This window comes from Nansenia antarctica, assembly GCF_963989245.1.
Source record: "Nansenia antarctica genome assembly, chromosome: 4".
NCBI lineage: Eukaryota > Metazoa > Chordata > Actinopteri > Argentiniformes > Microstomatidae > Nansenia > Nansenia antarctica.
In genome coordinates, this window is record NC_137689.1 from 13943760 (window position 1) to 13965121 (window position 21362).

The 21362-nt window shown below is 42.3% G+C and overlaps 2 protein-coding genes and 1 long non-coding RNA gene across 3 annotated transcripts; 2 read left to right on the forward strand and 1 right to left on the reverse strand.

Annotated features, from left to right (window-relative positions):
* Positions 1-214: 214 nt before the first annotated feature.
* LOC308155681 (adenosine receptor A3) lies at positions 215-1868 on the reverse strand (the record flags this gene model as incomplete). Its single annotated transcript, XM_080529055.1, has 2 exons — positions 215-1086; positions 1577-1868. The coding sequence occupies 2 exons, from the start codon at positions 1866-1868 to the stop codon at positions 215-217; spliced, it is 1164 nt and encodes a 387-aa protein (XP_080385181.1).
* A 4423-nt stretch (positions 1869-6291) lies between these two features.
* LOC308155263 lies at positions 6292-8063 on the forward strand. Its single transcript, XR_013937397.1, has 4 exons — positions 6292-6338; positions 7182-7400; positions 7629-7839; positions 8010-8063. It is a non-coding gene; the product is annotated as an uncharacterized lncRNA (long non-coding RNA).
* Positions 8064-18099: 10036 nt separating this feature from the next.
* hp (haptoglobin) lies at positions 18100-20257 on the forward strand. Its single transcript, XM_080528520.1, has 4 exons — positions 18100-18238; positions 18400-18482; positions 19071-19354; positions 19514-20257. The coding sequence occupies exons 1-4, from the start codon at positions 18234-18236 to the stop codon at positions 20069-20071; spliced, it is 930 nt and encodes a 309-aa protein (XP_080384646.1). The 5' UTR covers positions 18100-18233; the 3' UTR covers positions 20072-20257.
* Positions 20258-21362: the final 1105 nt, after the last annotated feature.

Below are 21362 nucleotides of genomic sequence, written 5' to 3' on the forward strand. Positions count from 1 at the left end.
TTAATATGTAACTGCTATTGTACACTTACAGAAGTACACAGTATAACCAGTTTGTTTTGTAACTACTCATTGCTACACTGTACTGAAGTAACCCTGACCATAATACTAAATGCAGTGTAAATAAAATGTAATAATGCATAATTAACATTTTACAATGACTTGTAATAGTTATTACACATAAATACAAACACTAATGAAAAGTGTTCAGAGAAGTTCAACCCTCAGATTTGACTTTCTCTGAACAGTCCCTCTGGAACAGCAGAGTTACGCCTTTCCTGAAGCGCTGATCCCTTACGCTGTAAATGATCACGTTACAGCAGCTGTTTCCAGTTAGATTCCAGAAGGCGAAAAATGAGAAGTTGCACCAGGTGTATCCCACCACACTGCCCAGTACAAACACAGCAATGGGAGAGAAGGAGGTGGTGAAGACAAACGTCAGAATACCGATAGTCTTTGCAGCCTTGATGTCCGAGAAGGAGGGCCTGTGGGGGCAGCTAGACCCACCCCCTCCATCCAGGTTTCCCTCAGAGAGCCGCTTGCGCTTGCGAGAGTAGCGGCGGATGCTGGAGAAGGAGAGGATGTTGACTGCTAGCGTGGCGCCCAGCAGTGTGAAGTCAAAGACAGGAAAGAGCAGAAGGATGTGGGCATCAGGCAGGAGTTGGCCTCGTTCCAACAAGGGGGCATAGTTGCACATCCGGCTGCACTCGTTGTACTCCAGGGTGAAGTTGTTGCTGAGAATGAGGGGGGCCAGGGCCAGGAGGAAACTGCCAGCCCAGGAGAGGAGGATGAGGAGCAGGGTGCGGCGGTGCGTCACTAGGGCGTCCTTGTGGAGGGGCCGTAAGATGGCCACGCTGCGCTCGATAGTCATCAGGAAGATAGTGCTGATGGAGACAAAGGTGCAGCCTGCGAAGACTGGACCAATCAGCATGCAGGGTTGCCATGGTCCGACAAGGCTCCCCACAGAGGGCGAGGAACTCCCTTCGTACCAAACTGGAGGGGCACTGGTCACCATCAGAGAGATCTCAGTGTAGACTGAGAAGGGGACCACCAGCACACCAACCATCATGTCTGCTACGGCCAGAGACACTGTCAGTGGGAAATAATACATTCATAATAATATTAATAATATACCCAACCACTAACAGTCCTCAGATGTAAAAGCTTCTTCATGTACACTCAATTTAAAAAATGTAGGGTGTAATTGTGTAGAAATGGTTTTACGGCTTTTGTGGTTGTGCACAGGGAATCCTTGATTGTGTCAAAACAGCATGTTTGAGCGTTTTTGAGCCCCGGAAAAGCACTATATAAATATAATGAATTAGTATTATTAATTGAGATCAAATAGATTATTAATCTAATCTATTTGATTTACTATACTGTATGGATTGAACATTTAATACATTTGCTTGGAGGAAGCTTTTTAAAAAAAATATCATTAATGAATATTACTATCTATATTTGTACACAAAAAGTCACTTTTGAATAGAATTCTCTTTCATATTGAAATCAAACGTGTTAGTAGAGAGCCGCTCTACTAACTGAATTAGTGGGAGGCCGAATCTGTGTGTTTACGTACCTTTTAGGTATCCCTGTGGAGTGCGGGATTGTCGTGTTTGCATGAAGACTGTGAGCGTGACCACATTGCCCACCACTATAGCGAAGGCCAGGCCGACCATTAAAACTACAGCCAGAGCGCGGTTCACCAGGCCACAGCAGCAGACGGTACAAAGGGGCGCCAGTGACTGTCCTGACCCTGGTCCTCTCCCTGGCCCACACAGGGCCGCTGCTGTCAGGTTGGGGCTCTCAGTGATGCCCACCGGCGCCCCCGTGCCCCATGAAACACTTAAGTTGGCAAGATGAGCAGTCATGTTGGAGTCCCAGGACACACTGAACATCCAGAGGGGGGTAGGTGTCAGAACTCTAGGACAACCTGCCGCAAGAGCCTATGTGTTGGGCAGGGAGAAGCTCCTGTGAAGACATTGAGGGACAATATGTCAAACCATCAAACTTGTCTAAAGACAAACTACTCACACTGAAATTAGGTCTCAGGCCCACGGGATCAAACGATTGTCTAAGAATGGCCAAGGGAGAGCCACGGAGATGTCTTCCAGGCTAATAACGATAGGGTAGACCGTCTTTGATTCATAAGCTTTTATGTGATAGACTACCACCACAAGCCCCAACAATGTTTAGGATATTGGCTAAGACTGAACCGCAGGGCATGAGTACCAAATTTCATGACATTTGGTGAACCACATCAAGAGATTTTATAATGATGGCGCCCCCTTTTGGTTTATTTGCATGTGACTTTAGGAGTATGACCCCAGGTTCCTAATGGACCTGTGTACAAAGTTTCATCATGATAGGATTCATTGTCCATTTATGTGAGAGGTCACAATTGATATTTGTGTGAGAGGCCACACCCCCAGACAATTAATTGGTTAATTGTAGCCATGTTGTTTGTTCAAATGGTAACCAAAATGGATCCTGTGAGCACCTCAGTCCATTGATGCTACAGTACAAACCAAGTTTGGTGCATAATGCATATAACTGTAAAAAACTTAGTGGTTTAGATGTTTTTCACAAAATTGAATGAATTAAATCCATCATGGCTGACCTTGAAGGTCCTGGTCTGTACCACATTTAGTTAGTCTATAGGATGTTGGAGAAATTTCACCATTTCAAAATTGTTTGAAAGCCTCACAGCTGACTAAATTCAAGCTAAAAACCTTGGCCTTTCAAACTTTCAATTACAGTATTCACTGAAGGAAGAAGCAATCCCTCTTTATAATTAATTAATACCCCCCAGCTCTACTGCTTCAGCTTCTCAGGGATTCAGAAGGGTTCAATTAAATTCAGTAATGTAATTGGGGCACCCCTCATGGATGTGGGGAGAAGACCGTTCTCAAAGGACTTGAAACATCTCCAAAAGTGAAAGTAATTTGGACTGAAATGTTTTAGGAATATCTAAAGGGATAGAGACGGGGATCGATTGTTAGCCGGCCTCTCTAATCTCTAGGCTACCTGCTCACCCCACATTACATTCAAGTGAATGCATTTTCCTGCATACTGAAAGATTCTATACCCTTCATGACTGTTGCTAATGTTAACAATGGGCCACACGTCATCGATGTACACTAACATATGAACAGTAACTTAATAAATGCAATGTTGTTGCATCAAACAACATCTGCCAGCCCTGTTATTCACAGTCTCATTCACACTTCACTAATGGACATCACATCCACAGCACTTCACTCAACCAACAGTCTTCCAAGCTCAGGAGAGCCAACAGCAAAGTATCAACACAAACGACACCCAGTGTAATGAGTCAGTGTGGCTATACTGTATCTGAATGTGTGTGAGAGAGCAAGGGAAACAGAGAGAAAAACACAGAGACTGTGTTATTGTGTCATATTAAAATAGCATACAGTGCATTCAGAAAGCATTTACAGTAGACCCCTTCACTTTATCCACATTTTGTTCTATTATAGCCTCAATTTAAAATTGATTAAATTAAAAGAATTTTCCATCAATCCACACAAAATACACCAGAATGACAAAGTGAAACCACTTAGAAATGTCAGTAAATGTATTAAAATGTAAATACATAAATACCTCATGTACATAAGTATTCAGACCCTTTGCAATGACACTCTTAAAATTAGATAAAATGCAAAAATGTCAACAAATCACTCAGTAAGTTGAATTGAGTCCATCTTAAAGCAAGGATAATAGTTAATGTAATTTTGGAATCAACATCTTTGTTTTTATAGGGTCTCTGATTTGCATAGAAATCAATTACACACTGTGTGGATCAGGTTGTTTTGGATTAGATTCAACTTCATTGTCATCGCAGAGTACAAGTACAATACAACGAAATGCACTTTAGCATCCAACCAGAAGTGCAAATAGTGATATAATGAATGGTGATGCTTGAGAGTTACAAGTTGAATGGTGGAGGAAAAAGCACAGTCGATGGGACAACACCATCTCAGTCACTTTACACAATTGGTCTATAACCAAGTGGCCAAAAAGAATCCCTTAAAAAAATAATCTCTCTCATATCCATAATTGTGTTTGAATTCAAGCAAACAAAGATACAGCAAAGAAAGTGGCTGGAAATGTGTTTATTTGGTTTAACTACAAAGCATTAAGTTTAGAGCAAATCTAGGACCTGCAATGCAGTTTCTGCACCATCTCTCGTGTGATGAATAGTGGTAGCTGCATCAAGTTATGGGTATATTTGTCACTGGAAGGGACTGAGGAGTTTGTCAGGATCAAGACAAAATTAGTCTACACAGTGTGTAACTGATTTCTATGCAAATCCGAGACCCTATAAAAACAGATATTCATTCTAAAATGACGTGAACTATTGTTCCTGCATTAAGATGGACTCAGTTCAACTTATTGAGTTGTTGATAACATCTTTGCATTTTACCTGATTTTAAGAGTGTCATAGCAAAGGGTCTGAATACTTACGTACTTGGGGTATTTATTGTATTTACATTTTTATACATTTACAGACATTTAAAAAAACGTGTTTTCACTTTGTCATTCTGGGGTATTGTGTGTGGATTGATGGCAAATTATTTTAATTTAATCCATTTTAAATTGAGTCTATAACACCAAAATGTGGAAAAAGTGAAGTGGTCTGAATACTTTTTGAATGCACTGTATCTCTGCCTGTGGCAGTAATATCAGTATATCCAGATTCTCAAATCAGTGCTTACTAACATCTTACCACAAATACAATCAAACCAATACAGCCCCAGGCAACACATATCGTGGTTAACGATAATCAGGTTAATATATATTGACCACATATTATACAGAATGCTTGAATGAAAGAAAATGTTTGGGGAACATCTCCACATTTTCTCTGCATCAGTTTTCCTTATTAGAGACAGAATACAATGTTCCACAAGTAGTTCATACTGAATAAAAAACATAAAGCTGTACACAGAAAATATGCACAGAAATGTTCCAAATAATTCCAATAATATTTACCATCCAGTTGAACATATTTAAGCACACAGATGAATCTCACCTGCATTGCCACTGCTGTAATAAAATGTCCCCTCTTTGTGCCTGCGATGTGGTCAACGTTTATACTGTCCAATTGTTATTACTATCCTTGTCTGAGTACAATCCAGATTATTGGAGATGAAAGCAGAGTGGAGACAAGTGGAGATGAAAGCAGAGCAGCCGTACTGGCATCAGACTAACTCTTGTGAGACACAGCAAATCATACAGCAACACAGAGAAATACATCCCCTGTGTAATGTCTCTCTGGCACCCAATACATGACTGAATTCACTACAGCCCTCTCTTTCTCTCACTCCCTTGCCCCCCCCCCCCCATCCCTCCCTTGCATTCGTTGTATGTCTCTCAACCACACTCCTCTCTTGCGTCCTCTCATGCTATATCAGTCTCTCTCCTCCTTGCTCTAGTTGTCTGAGTCTATTACATGAGCACACTCACTTTTTCACATGCACAGCTGCGCGCTTAAGTCCATAGCAGAATTGATCTCCTACTGTCTCTCTCTCTCTCTCTCCTCCAAGCAGCTCATATGTTTTTTTTTACTGAACCTTTATTTAACCACGTTTGTTAGTTAATACATAAGGAATTCATATTCATAATCATGACTTGGCAAGAGTGTAAATAAATAACGTCATCATCTAACAGCATCTACCACAAAGTAAACCAGAACAGCAAACACCAAAGTCAGCTCTATCACGGTCAGTTGTGTATGTCATGCAGGCTTGTGCACAGGTAGGGATGAAAAGGGCTACTGCTCTGCCACTCCAAGTGTCCTCCTGGAGGGTGTTCTTTGATATATAAATGGTTGTCATTGCTGGATAGACCTATCACATCGACCCAAGTTATTCACATCGCATCACATAAGTCTGAGCGCAGCCCTGCTGTCATGCATGAGAGACATTTTTCTCTACACATACACTATGCTGTACTATACTGTACACTATACTGTCCTGAATCTACGGTGGCCGACAAGGGCAAACGCGCTGCAAATACCGGAAACGCGCTGCATATAGAGAAACGCGCTGCAAATAGAGAAACGCGCTGCATATAGCTCACAACACAACGGAAGTGTAGAAAAACGCTGCAAATAGAGAAACGCGCTGCATATAGCTCACAACACAACGGAAGTGTAGAAAAACGCTGCAATTCAGTTCACAACACAACGGAACTGTTCTCACAACGGAAGTGTTCTGGGGGGGAACGATAAGTGGAACGGACCGGAGACGTGTTTTTGAAGTTTTTTTTTCCGAAAAGCAGTTCTGAAGAGGTTGTGGAGTGAAGAGGCGACATAAAAGGTACATATTATATTTCTTATTTATGTCTGCAGATAACATGTGCTGTATTTCAAACCGAAGGGTTCATTCTATGCCCTACACCCTATGAAGGGTTCGTAGAAGCTTGTGCAGTGGAGGGATTCTTCAGCCTGGCTGGGGTTCCATACTATAATTGTGTGTGTGTTTGTGTTCTGGTACTGTATTTTCCCCATCTCTACCGTAATAGGAATATGGATGAGGGAACACACACACACACACACACACACCCTGTGATGTTTTATTGATGAGTTTTAAAGGAAGGGATATGGGGATGAAGAAGGAATAGGTTTATTTTCCTCAAAACCTAGAATCTCATCTCTAGATTTATATTCTGGAGCAGCAGGAGTTTTTCTGCCGTCTATGATGTTTACACCACGACTTACACAAATTGCACAAAATGGAAACAGCTTAAGATCTTCACACACCGATGACTTTGCTGGGGCTGCCAGTCATAAGTATGGCTCCTCAACAGCAAACCAACGAATCGAAAGCTGGTGGTCATACTTCCGCAAACAGAGGTGTCCTCAACTTTTAAAATATTTCTTACACCCCTAGTAGGGAACACAGTATATCTTAAAATACCCATGGAATTTCATTCGTTCTGATTACTTGGTGGTACATCTAGTTGTTGGAGCATTGATTTCCATTCCACTGAACTGATCAGAAACACCTTAAAACACAGAGGGACCCCTTCTATTTAGTAAATACCTTTTGTGGCACTGCAGGTTTTCTGTTGTTTGATGATCATTATGCTAATTCTCAATCCATTACATGGAAATGCATCACCTACAACAAACTACATCTCTAATTTGAGTGTTTTTTCAGATCTCAATTCTGGATGGACCTCATGAATGACCTGAGGGAGAGAGATTTGTTCAGTGGCAGTCATGAGCACACATGCCTAGTGCGGTTTGTGTTCATGGGTGTGCTACAGCGGGACCTTGATGAATGCAGGGAAAAGTGGAACACACACACCATCAGACCTGTTCACCAGTCTCGTTGTCCATCTGGGAAACCAGATGTCATGTACAACCTGCCTCACAGGTTTGGTTCTATCAATTACAATTATTTTTTCATTCTTGTACTTCTACATTCACAATTCACATGTACTTCTAATTGTCTAAAATGCAATCAACTGTAGTTGCCTGTTGAGTAGCTTTCAATTGAAATACTTTTCTCTAAAAAATGATTATTTGATACAATGATACATTTATAACAAAATGTTTTAATGAAAACAGTACAGTTAGTGTGCCAGTTAACTGTTACCCACAGGTTTGGCAGAACTGACTGTGGGTTCAAAGTCCCACCACACGAACTAGGCCAGTTTGTTTCGGAGTCTACCTACAGTCCATGTGGAGATCAGCATCTCCAGGGACACTTTGAGAACCTGCAGAGAAGGCTTGGTCTGATGCAGGCCTTGACCTGGCAGTCTGGTGTACAGAACTATATCAGACTGAAGAACATGGCTGATATGTCATGATATGTGAGTACACATTTCAAAGAACAAAGTTAACCCTTTAACTACTGAAATCTAGTTAAGCCAGTTTAGTTTACTGTAGTCCAAACCCTGGGGAATTTTGTATCCCAAAGTCCATGTTGTTCTGAAACTCATTGTAATTCATGGCCATCGGTATCTCTATTGTGTTGGCGCAGGTTCTGCTCATTGGGAAGCGTGATGTCCGCAGAAAAAGCAGTTTTGGGTGGTGGCTGGATCCCAGATGGAGGCAGTGCGTCGAGTCCTGTGGCGAACATGAGGATGTCCTGGAGGAAGATTCCTGTTTGTTTCTCTGAAAAAAGTAGATTTAGTTTAGTTGTAAAATATAATATTTCAATGGAACTGCCAGCAATAGAAGATGATATCAAGATGACATAATTAAAAGATCTGGGGACTGTTCAGGTCTTCTGCAGGGTATTAGTGCAGCAGATTAATGAAATAATCGTTCGCTTGGTGATACAAGCACCACATTTGGCACACAAGTGCTTTGGGACCTACTCTCTCAGAAAAGTACGGTTTCCACTTGAAAAAACAAAATGGCCACCATTTTTCAAGATGGCCGCCATTCGAAATGGATTCAAACAGCGTTTTTGACTGAATAATCCTATTTTGATGGCCTATACATTGAAATATATTGTAGCGAACGGGAATCTTCTAGTGTAACTCGCCCCATGCGGGAGTCGAACCCCGACCTCCCACATAACCGACGGCCGCGCTAACCATTAGACCAAGAGAGTTAACTCCCTTGGAGGAGCTGTTAACGGGGCCTCATGCAGGATCGTTACAATATGTTTTTGAGTGTGAGAAATCCAATTCTGCATTTAGAATATCAAAATGATTGAATATTATGGTGATAAAATGGGAATTAAACTAAAAACACTCTCTTGGTGTTGTTTCCGATACGCAAAATACGCATATTGCATTTAAGCAGTGCTACAATTTTATTTTATTTTATCATTTCAAAAAGGACACAAAATAACCAGAATGATTGAGCAATTTCCTAAAAGATGCATTAAAGACATTAGTTTCACTTTTGGCTATTGGACCTGTAAGCTATTGTAGGTAAGGCCACGTAGAGGCTGTCTTTGTCTCCCCCAATGTTCTTTTGTTGTTGTATTTTGTATTATTTTTCTTTCTTTTTTTGTATTTTTTTTGTATTTTTATTTATACTGTAGTTAGCGGAAACACAGAAAACATGTCCAAGCATAGGCTGCATTGTACAATTCTGAGCAAAACATGGCTGGCAATCATGGCTGTTTCTTCTTTTAGTCCTCACATTCACAGGCACACAACTGGGTACACTTCAGGCCAAATCGATAACATTTGCATCGTCCTCTGCATTCAGTCTTGCAGCCGCATTTCGTCAACTGCTCACACGTCTGAACAATCGGTGGAAGGGTTGTCCAGACCACTTGCCAGACCTCACCATCTTTTTTCCAGCCCCAGTTGGCAGGGCTTTCAATTTGCATTTTGCACACTGTTGCCTGGCCCCATATGCAGGCAGCTTGGAAGGCAGACCGTTTCACATGCTGAACGAGGGATGCGCTTGTCGGTGGAATGGCATCATAAGACCTTTGCTTCCGCGCAAATAATTCTAGTCTTGCCTCATCAACCTTGCCTGTAGTGCTCTGCTTGTCATACATGGTGATGACAAACTTCTCAAGGATGTTGAGGTCTGCATCTTCTATGATAGGTGGGTACTGACTGAGCTTTTTGAAGACAGGGCTCACTTCAGGGCAAACCTCCCATGCTTGCCATGCCGTTTTTTTGCCTTTGCCACGAAAAGCTGACACAACATCACAGCCAGTGAAGGCAACCACTTAATGGACTGACCTTGGCCAAATTCTACCCAAAGCCTTACTAAGCCTGCATCCTGAAGAGTAGCAAAAACATTGACTGCAACAACAAGAATATCTGTGTCGCATGCCTTGATCAACACAGACTTCATCTGTTGCTTGGCTGCATGAAGAGTATGTATGAAGATTCTGGAGTCAGCTTCCTCATGGTTACATGGACTAAAGCCTTCAAGGCTGATGGGCTTGTTTGATAGAGCCTGCTCCCCTTTGGTCACAACTATGACATTGTTGGGACACAGGGTCACTATCTTGTTGGCTAGGAACATGAAGAGCTCAGTCTTGTTGTTGCTGTCTCGCAGGAAGCTTTTCCAGTTGGGTGGCAGTTTGTTTTTGTCTGTCACTCTTCGTCGACCTCCCATACCTCTGTTTGACCTAGTTTCAGCCTTCAGGCTTGAAGTCCAGTAGACATAAAAAATGATATCTGTTCGCTCATACTTTGATGAGTGGGTCTGGATTTTTGGAACTACATCCTGGACAGCATATTCCTCAAAGGTCTTTGATGTCGTAGGAGACAATGAATGCACAAGAGAGGAACCATCAATGATAATGGCATCACATTCTGGTTGTTTGTCAGGAGGAGAAATGGTAGCTTCCAGAATTTTTGAAAGCTGAGACTTCTGGCCAGAGTGGAGTGTCACTCAGTGCAGCAGGGAAAGGTTGATTCTCATGCTTAAAGAACTCAAGCAGGTCACACTCTCGTAATTGGCACGATATAAAAAGCTGCGAGAACAGACGACAGTCATCTTTGAGTAGCTGCTTCTTCATGTCACTGGAAGCTGCAGCTGCCTCTTGGCGAAAGAAGTCGGCTTTGTTCTTTTTAATGGGCTTATAGAAGGAACCCTCATCCCCCAGACCATTGAAAAAGTCTCTGAAGGCAGCTTGACCTTTCTCAAAGTGAGTTCTTACAAGCTCAGCAGCACTGGGATGTGCGATGGTTTTTGTGTCCAATGTGAGCAGATCTTTGGACTCTTCCTGGAAAGGATTGCCCAGATCCTTCATCACGTCAAACAACTTTTGGACCTTGTCAGTGAAGGACTTCTGAGACTGACTGGTCTGCTCATGATGCCTGACATCTTTGTTTGCTTCTTTGACTTGAGATGCCAACTCATACTGGTTGACTAACTGGCTAACTTCTGGTCCAGACACCATCCACCGCCTCAGTGCAGATGGATCCTCTGTAAGGCCAATGGCACCACCATCACCTTTAACAACTGCATTGGCCTGCTCGTGAGCTTGGTCAATGGGTAAGCCTGAGAACTCCCTGTGAGTCTTGTGGACAAACTTTCCAAGCTGAAATTCATGGAAAACCTGAGGATGAGTTTGCTCCAAAGACGCCATGTCTCTGAGGTGGATGGGGAGCCATCGAGCATAGTTCACATTGTTGTTTGCAAAGAAGAATGGAATTAGAGCAGACAGTGCTTGACAATACAAGTTGAAGTTAGCTTCTCTGAAAGATCTGACCAAAGAGAAAACCACCAATTCCATTGACAACACAAGCTCCCAGAATTGAAACTGGGGGCTCTCCTCCCTGCGTTTATCACACCAGTCACTGAAATTCAGGGCTCCTTCATTCTCCTCTGCACAATGGTACTCATATGCTTCCTTTCGGAGCATGTAGAGACAACATGCTGTAACTTGGTGCATTAGGCGTGTTCTTGTGACACTTGAGGCAGAAAGAAAGGAGTCAGCTTTTCCAGAAGAAGCTACCCCAGCCTCCACAAGAGCACCTGTCCACCCACTACTCTGAAGCAGGGTCCCCAGTGATCTGAATGCAGCCATCTCTATGTGGAGTCCACCAAACATTACAACAAATTTGTCCTCGCCATAGGCTACAGGTCAGGCCAGTGCCACTGGACTTGTTTGGCAAGAGCATAAATAGGCTGGTCTGCAGTTATCACGGGAACCTGGTTTGGGTTGAGGTGTGCAATAGCATCCCTGACTTTGTTCATGGAATGCCTCACCGTGGCAACAGAATGTGCCTCATCACGAAGAAGGGGCAAGAGTGAGGTAATGCCCACTTCAAATTCAAGACCTCGCTTCTTCTCTGCATGGTGGACTGAACCCCATGGTGAGTTTCACAGCAGTGATGTCGACAGATGGTTGACCACATCATCTCAATTAATGGTGATGAATGCTGCCCTTCAATTTAATGCAATATCTGTGATCAGACAGCTTCCAAAAACGCTTATTTTGAGTTACGTAATAGCCACCATCTTGAAAACTGGTGGGCCATATTGGAATTTAATTGACACAATTGAGTTCCAGTAAGGATACATTCATTTTGATGTTTGGACCATTAACCCATTTCTGTTCATTCAAGTTCTACTCCAAAAAACGTTATTTTGCATCTGATGAGGCGGCCATCTTGAAAAGTGGCAGCCATCTTGGATTTTCAGCTGGAAACCGTACTTTTCTTAGAAAGTCCTGGACATCAATTGTGCCAAATTTGGTGCTTGTATCACCAAGTGAACGATTCTTATGAAATATTGATTTAATCTGCTGCACTATATGGAGTGTGTTTATGATGAGATAATTAAAATAAACCTTCTGTGTCAAGAAGATAGTCTCTCCAGAATCCGAGTACACAGGTTTCTTCCTGTCGCCTTGTGCACCCTGCTTCACTGAGCTGAAAAATAAAAATACCTACGGCTTAAATTCAGATGTCAATCCTCGTCTGGTTTCTTTGAAAAACATTAGGTTTAAAACATACAATACCAGCACATTTGGCATATTGGTGCACACTGCCCGTAAACATTTGACAAAGATGCAAGAAATACATTGAAAATCCACACAATTCTGAGTAAACTAGCAAATGTGTAAAGGTTGCATCTGTCAACACAGCTTACCTGTAGAAGTTATTCTGACCCCGGGCACATTTGTCTTGTTCCTGGACTGCGGTTTGTCCTCCATCCTAGTTTTACCCCAAAAATTAGCAGTTAATTTAATGACAGTGTTATTGGCTTAGTAACTAAAACAGCACACATTACATGTAGTTTGGCTTGGTGAATTAATGAAATTATTTACAGGCATTTCATAATTTCAGGTTCACACATTCAACACTAGAGGATATGGATTTTCTTACTTGATGAGATGCTGTCTGTAAGCGTCTGGCAGGTCTGGAAAAAAACAACAATTTAAACTGCTGTACTGTATTGTGCTGCTTGTGCAAGAAAAGTTCATGTTGACTGTGCTGTGTTTTACCCTTGCAAAATGTTCTCCATTCTTGGAGTGCTCACTTCATTTGGAGTGCTCACTTCATTTGGACCGTCCCACACCTGCATACAACACACAAATGACAGATTAGATCAAATGAAAATATTATCAAAATATTGTCAATTCACTTCATTTAAGGAGAAATGCCATGATGCAAACTGACCACGGTGTCTGAAAGTGGACTGTCTCCAGATGCCAAATTAACCATTTGAACCACACTGTCATCATCTTCACTTGAAGACTGTCCACTGTAACCTTTGAAAAATAATAATTGGCATAATTGATGTGGGTATAAAGATGAATTTCACTCATTGCCTCAGTTTTACAGAGTGGAGCTTAAAACAAGGTGGAAACTTGCACTTACAACTGTTTGTGAATTGTTCACCAGGGCAAATGTACAGTGTTATTCTTTGGTAGGCCTTTCCAATGGCCTCCTTGTATTTCTCCACTGTGAAAGCGGTGTCTGTTCCTGGAATGTTTCGAACTTCCTGACCATCGGGGTACAGCAAGACATAGGAAACATCTTTCATGTCCTGGTTAAAATCTTTCAGCTTCTTTAAAGCAGCATCCAACAGTTGGTCAGATGACCATTGTGGTTGAACATCAAGGGGAAGTGACTTCCCTCTCACAGGTTTAAGGAAGTCACCTGTCCTCCTCATAATGCCAACAAATATCTTGACAGAACCAGCCTACGTTATGTCTGAATACGATCCAACGGCTAATTCCCAATAAAGAATCCCTCCACTGCACAAGCTTCTACGAACCCTTCATAGGGTGTAGGGCATAGAATGAGCCCTTCGGTTTGAAATACAGCACATGTTATCTGCAGACATAAATAAGAAATATAATATGTACCTTTTATGTCGCCTCTTCACTCCACAACCTCTTCAGAACTGCTTTTCGGAACTTCAAAAACACGTCTCCGGTCCGTTCCACTTATCGTTCCCCCCCAGAACACTTCCGTTGTGAGAACAGTTCCGTTGTGTTGTGAACTGAATTGCAGCGTTTTTCTACACTTCCGTTGTGTTGTGAGCTATATGCAGCGCGTTTCTCTATTTGCAGCGTTTTTCTACACTTCCGTTGTGTTGTGATCTATTTGCAGCGTGTTTCTCTATATGCAGCGCGTTTCCGGTATTTGCAGCGCGTTTGCCCTTGTCGGCCATCGTATGAATCCTCTTGCAAAGAGGGGAGTCCCAGCTTTCTAGCAGCCCCCAAATGTGGGTCTAAACTCTCAAAAATGAGTGAGATCCAGTTATGCAGTAGTGACTAGTAGTGCTAGAGAATGTTTGCTGGAAGTAAGCTCAGTGCAAGCAACACACTTTATCCAAGTTTATCTTTGTTTGGTAGTTTGGTAGCAAACAACTTCCATTTTGTTGTGCTTCATTGTTTTTTATAAAACGGATGGGTGAAATCAAGCAATCTGATTGGTTCATAGCCGTGGTATATTGAGCGTATACCACAGCTACGATTAGTAGAGCCTCATCACAGTTCGAAATGAATACGCCTGTTTCACGGTCAACATTCCAAATATAACAGACTTTTAATTCAATCGCAAGGACATTTTATCAACTTAAAAATAAATAAAAATAAAAATCCTACCCAAAGTAACCATGTAGATTCCCAATATGTGGTCTGTTTATCAAAATAAAGCCTGTTTGAAAATGTGTCGAGACGTTTTCGGAGTGCCCTGCCTGCGTCCACTACAGCCGCGCGTTGACAGTTTTTTTAGTGGGTGTACAATCAACGGAGACATCCAAATTAATGTAAATAAATAGATGCAAATAATGAAATTGTGTAAATAAATGCTAAATTCCTATGAAATCTACAATGCTAGTAGCCTAGGTTAATGAAAAAGAATGTTAGTGTTGTTGCTTAGCGACCAACTGCAATAAGAGGAACTATTTTATTTGAGGGGAACTATTTAAGATGATTAATTACGAATAAAAACTATTTGAATTTGAGTGTGCTTTTCTAATTCATATTGACAGTGTTGGTAACCGTTTTATAAAAGCAATAGCTCACTTCAGGCCAGTGGTATATGCTTATTATATCACAGCTAAGGGGGTTGCCGTCCCTCCGCTTCGCGTCGGGCCGAACAACGCCCCTTAGCTGTGATATAATAAGCATATACCACGGCCTGTCGTGAGCTATTGCTTAAATAGCCAACATAGCAAACATTCTGTTGCTGGAGTGGGCATGGCTGTGTGAGCATGTTTTAATGTACTGTAAATGGTCTGAGGGAGAATCAAGTGAGCAGCCAGCTTAAGTAGGCCACTCACCAGGTGCCTCAGATCACCTAATCAACCAATCCATATATGGTATGAGTGAGAGGGCTGCCACAGTCTCTGAGTGGTTGAGGGAGAGAGTTCCAGAGGTGGGGTGCAGCTCGTGAAAAGGCACGGTCTCCGAAGCCTTTGAGTTTTGAGGGTGGGACAGTGAGGGGAACAGTGGATGAGGATCGGAGGGTACGGGTAGGGCGGTGGGGGAGAAGGAGGTCAGTCAGGTAAGGGGGGGCCAGGCTATGGAGGGCTTTGAATGTGAGGATGAGTACTTTGAATTTGATACGTTCTTTGATGGGGAGCCAGTGACATGCCCTCTCTCCCATCTTCTCCTTTCTTTTCCCCTTTGTCTTCACTATATCTGTCCAAAAGAATGACAAATATGAGTGGGACTGCCCCACTCAGTAAAAATAACTTTAAAATACTAAAGTTAAACTTTAAAAATAACAGTAAAAGAAAAGCTTGAAAGAGTCTTTCAATGTTTTATTTTGGGAATTTTTCCCCATTCTTCCTGGCAGAACACCTCTAGCTCAGAAATATTCTTTGGCCTTCTTGCATGCACGTCAAAAAATATGGGCACCACTGGTTGAAATTTTTTAAAAAGTAAAAAATTTAAATGTGATGAAATGTGTCATGTTTAACTTTGTACCATTTAGACGTTAGGTTTGCTTCTTTTCACTTAGATATTAATTGTAAAAGGCATTTTGACTAGGGGTGCCCAAATGTTTGCACCCCACTGTATTCATAAGTATTGAAATGTTTACAGCTTTAAACAAATGACAACCAGCAGGTCTGTTTGTGGCATTGCCCAACACTGCCTACTCACTCCTTCTACTCTTTGCAGGACCGTCCCTCATTACTGCCAAACAACTGCTGACTCATGAGTCCTCCTCCTGCGTTGCACAAGGACGAACACCCACACAACCCCCAGCAGATAAACAACAATGTAGTTGTTGCAATGGAGTGTGACCTCCACTACTCACGATGGTTTTCATAAATGTACAGCGCTGTATATAACAACATGTGGGTTAGTTCTAGGAGTGATTCAAGGCCAAATGATGGTCATTGTTTGAGTCTGTGACACAAAGCCACAGTGACGTTACAGGTCTTATGTAACATTTTGCACTCCAGAGCATGACAGCATGAAGGCAGCAAGTACACTATATTGCTGAGAAGCACCATCCCCTGCGCCAGTTGCTGCACTATGCCAGACCACCCCACAGATTCAGAGCCATGAGTGAGCCTATCTGAAACATTTCACATGTACATTTCTCATTTAGCAGATGCTTTTATTCAAAGCGACTTACGATAAGTACATTTTCTAAAATCAGTGAATCAACTATACGTCACAGTTTTTTTTATTAATGCAGAAATTCGGGTAGTGTACAATTGGGTTTTAGGCTGTGGAGTGGTCTGAGGAGGAGGAGCTCAGGTGTAATCTCAAGAGATGGGTCTTTATTCTACAGTGGAAGATAGGTAGTGACTAGTGACTCTACTGTCTTGACAGTGGTGGGAAGCTCATTCGCCTACAAGGCAAAGCATGTCCTGTAGACCGAGCACTGGGTTCTTGAATCTGATGGAAGCTGCTACGGGGCTTCCACCTGCGTGTCAGAGGGGGGAAAGAGAGAAAGAGTTGTCATCAGGGTCATCAGCATAACAGTGGTAAGAAAAACCATGTGAGGATATTGCTGAGCCAGCGATTTGGTATACAGAGAGCACAATAAAGGCCATAGGACAGAGCCCTGGGGGACACCAGTGGTGAGGGTGTGTGATGTGGACAGAGACCCTCTCTACTCTACCTGGTAAGACCAATCAGCCGAGCAGAGTCCAAGATGCCAGGCTCTGAGAGGGTGGAAAGGAGACACTATCTGTGAACCAGAAAGCCCTGACCCACTTCACATTAGAAAGCCTACTACAGTATATTAACCTACCATAATCTTGTCATCACTCCATTGGAAAGGACTTCTGTTCAGCTATGAATGCCTCTCATTTAAACGTCCAATACATTGTTTCTCCATCCTATATCATATGTTTCAATAATGTATAGTTCAGGGGGGTATTCCATCAACGTCGCTAAAGGAAAATCCAGGCTTATTTTTGATAATGTTGTGAGACCCCCCAGGTGAATCTGTTTTATTGATTTATTAAAGCAGCAGTCAATATAACATGAACAATGTAAACAACATGATTTGCCGTACAGAACACAATGTACACTCCTCCTGAATAGTTTTGCACCAGAGTTTGATTTTGACAGAGGCCCCACCAAAATGTGGTAAAAGATGCCACAGATGTGGATGCCATGGACTTTGTACTAACTGGTAAACAGTAAACTGCCACTGAATTCGTCATCACGGTTAGGCAGCTACCATTTTTTTTGTGTGTAACTGTTTTAATGATTTTGTGGTTGTTGGACAACAATGACCGACAAATATGTCAATAACGATACGACACTATAAAGAAACTTCATACTGAAACGCAAAAAAAATATCAGAGCAAAAACAAAAATGGGCTATTTAACATTGAGGCAGATGAGGAGACCTCTTCATTTCGGAATGCCATCCTGTGGGTATCTATGGGAGAGGGTAACCTTTAGACTCAATAAACACAAGGAACAGCCATTGCACTAAACTGGAATCTACAAACCCTGGATCCAGCATAACATGCCAACAACAAACTCAAACGTCATACTGTTGCAATACTGTTTCTGGTAAACCAATTATAGATGTACTGTGCTGTTGTGATTCCTTTATTTGTATACATCTATCCCTCAAATGTTCTATTCTGAAACAACTTGGCTGTGACTCAGGGTTGTACAGGGTTGGGACAGGGTTCACAATGGTCTGCCAGAGAGATTTCACAACAGTGATTTCGGGAATCGGAGCTGACTAAAACTTCCCAGGGGGCCGGGATGTGCAGCCAAGGGTGAGGTCCCAGCAGATATAAGGCCTGGATCTCAAACTTCTGATCATTACAAACAATCTGTCCAGACAAGACCCAGCTGCTGAACATACAGAAATCTGAAACTTCCATCAAAATGTGGTATGTCATGCTTTTCATATTATTTCCTAATAAACAATAGCTGCTAATTAAAGCTGGAAAAAAGTTAAAAAGTTGTAGAGCAATTTTGTTACGCTACCAATCCACAATTATGATACCGTATATTAAATATTCAGTGTGTGCTAATACTTGCTTGTCCCCAGGTTATCCCTGGCCTTGTTCCTGCTGGCCTCCTGTGTCTGCCTGGCAGATGAAGCTCACGCTGAGGACAAAAACCACGCTTCAGGTAACTAACATTCAAACACACAGACAAATACTTGAGGTAAGTAACAATCGAATATACAACCAATGCTTCAGGCAAATTCAAACGCACAGCCAAATACTTGAGGTAACTAACAATCGAATATATAGCCAATGCTTCAGGCAACTAACATTCAAATGCACAACCAAACTAACGGAAAGCACAACCATCAATGGAACGCACTCTAATGCTCTATTTAGATATTAGATATTTGCGTTAATGAGCACTTGAAAAGGTGTACTTAATGAAGTGGCCGGTGAGTGTACATTTCCATTGAAAGTTAGTAAGAAGAAACTGTCCTAAAATTACTTCATGATGTCATTGGGAGTAGTAAAAAGAAGAAAATGATTGGACTTCGTTTTTCTTTGGACCTTTTTGTCTAATTTTGAATCCAAAACGTGAAAATTGCTGTTTTCACACAAGAAGACATTGGTTTGATGCTGGAGATAATTAATATGAGATTTAAAAAGTGGTGAAATGCCCCCTTAATGATTCGGTAAATGCATAAGCAAATCAACTGTTCTCCATAACTCCATAATAATCGAACAATATGTTGTGATGTCTGTTTTACAGGCCTCCGACTGGCATCCCTGCGCTCCAGGCGTATGGTTGGGGGCACCCTGGCCCCTACTGTCCCTTGGCAGGCCATGGTGTACTTGAGTGACAGTGTACTGGACGGAGGCTTCGCTGGTGGAGCCCTCATTGCTGACCGCTGGGTCTTGACTGCTGGCAGGAACCTCTTTGTCAGAAAGAGTCGCCAGCACACCCTTGGGAAAGAGCCTACCGTGCCCAAGGTGTACCTGGGCATCACACACCGTGACCAGGCCAGTGCCTCAAAACAAGTTGCTGTGGAGAAGGTGAGTGAATAAGCCATTACCATCTTTTTCAAATGACACAAATGTAATTTTAGCAAGGAGAGAAGCATTATGCCCTATCAAGACATACACGAACAATCCAACCAAGCCTCATAGCTCGATAAAGTACCAACACTGTACACTATCCCCTCCTTCTCCCAGGTTTTTCTGCACCCAGCCTTCCAGAACACCTCTGATTGGGACAATGACCTGGCTCTGATACAGCTGAAGGAGCCTGTGAACCTGACTGAGGCTGTGGTTCCCATTCCTCTGCCTGGGATGGATCAGGAGAGTGTGGGTGGAAAGGGAATTATCACAGGGTGGGGCTGGGGGGTGTTCTTCACCCCAGCTCAGTCACTGAAGCATCTGGTGCTGCCTGTAGCTTCTCAGTCCTCTTGTAAAGAAGAGTTTGAGCATACTGTTGGCAACACTCCAACAGTAGATGAGAACATGTTCTGCACTGGACCCAGCAGGTATGGGGAGAATGTGTGTTTCGGGGATGCTGGGGGTGCCCTGGCTGTCTCGGACCCCAGAGATGGCAGAGTGTATGCTGCTGGGATCCTGTCCTTTGACAAGTCCTGCGCCAGTGAGAAATATGCTGTCTATATGAAGCTTTCTGCCTACACACCTTGGATCTACAGTGTGCTGAGGGGTGACACTGAGGGATCTGCCACTCTGCGCTCCACAGTAATGTCTGAGATGTTTTCTAGGCAACCCTAGCCTCGTCTCACATATTGACAGATGAGTTCTGTGGTGCGTCATCTCTAAGTGCTATTAACTGTATTTTCTTCCTCCATCTGCAGATGGTCCTCTTTAACACCATTTGCAGATTGTTATTTTGCATTGTGTTTAAGTGTTTGTGCTTCATTTAGAAGAATGTGGAATAAATTCACTTTGTGTCTAAAATGATTGTCATATGTTGTCTTTTCAGTGACATATTGAAAACCATCATTTTACATTTCAATTTGTATATATATGCTCATGATATGCTACACTAATCTTACAATGTTGTTTGCACATTTTAGACATAGAAGATGGATTTGTAGATGGGTTGATGGGTTGGTTGTAATGTCACATTAGCACTCCATGAGCACTCCAGACAGAGAGAAGAGTAGGGAAGAAATAAAGGGAAAAGTTTAAAATGGTTATCAATTAACAACAGATGTAAACAAAGTAAAGTCACAAAAACAAGGAAGAGATTTTAGGTTTACAGTTTTAGGTTTCGACCAAGTGGGATGCTGGTCAGACGTCCCTTTAGTCTCTCCTGACCATAAGTGATCCGATCACAGGACGCATGTTAATGCGAAGTGTAAATGGGGTCTGAGAGGTTCCTTACAACTTTCATACATCATACAATGTCTCCAAACCTACTTTTTGTATTGTCTGTAAACACCAGCAACATATATATGTTCTGATTACTTTAACCTGGTGTCAGGTTAAAGTAGTCAGAAGAAATCTATAATTACAATAGAGTGCAGTGTTGCACATCCGAGTTTTAAACATTGATATCCCTGTCAAGAATCATTACACTCTACTAGCGTATTACGGGTCGTATAGGCTAGCTTACATTAGAGGTGGTACTGTATGGACCGCAGGGCTAGGGTCCGTTATAAGAGGATGGTAGAACAGGCTAGGGTGCATAAGGGGCAGTTAAGACATCTTGGAGCAAATTAGGGTGTCCATATTGAGGGGCAGTACAGAGGTCAAGGGTACATGGGGGGCTATATGGAGGGCTATGATTGCCACACGATTGTGTATGGGTTAAATGCAACAGTTTTCTGTATTAGCGGCAGTGAAATGTGACAGTTTTGTATATTTCTCTATGACAGACAGTCATCATCCAAGATGGTGAAAAGATTGTCCATGGGTTGATAATGAAAGCTTCCAAACTGTGCCAGATTGTATACACTTGTTGCCTCCCTTTCTCATGTAGTCTGTGTGGCATGACAGTGAGGTCCTTTCTCCGTTAGGCGGAGTGACAGAATCGAACCCTGCACCTCACATCTCTATC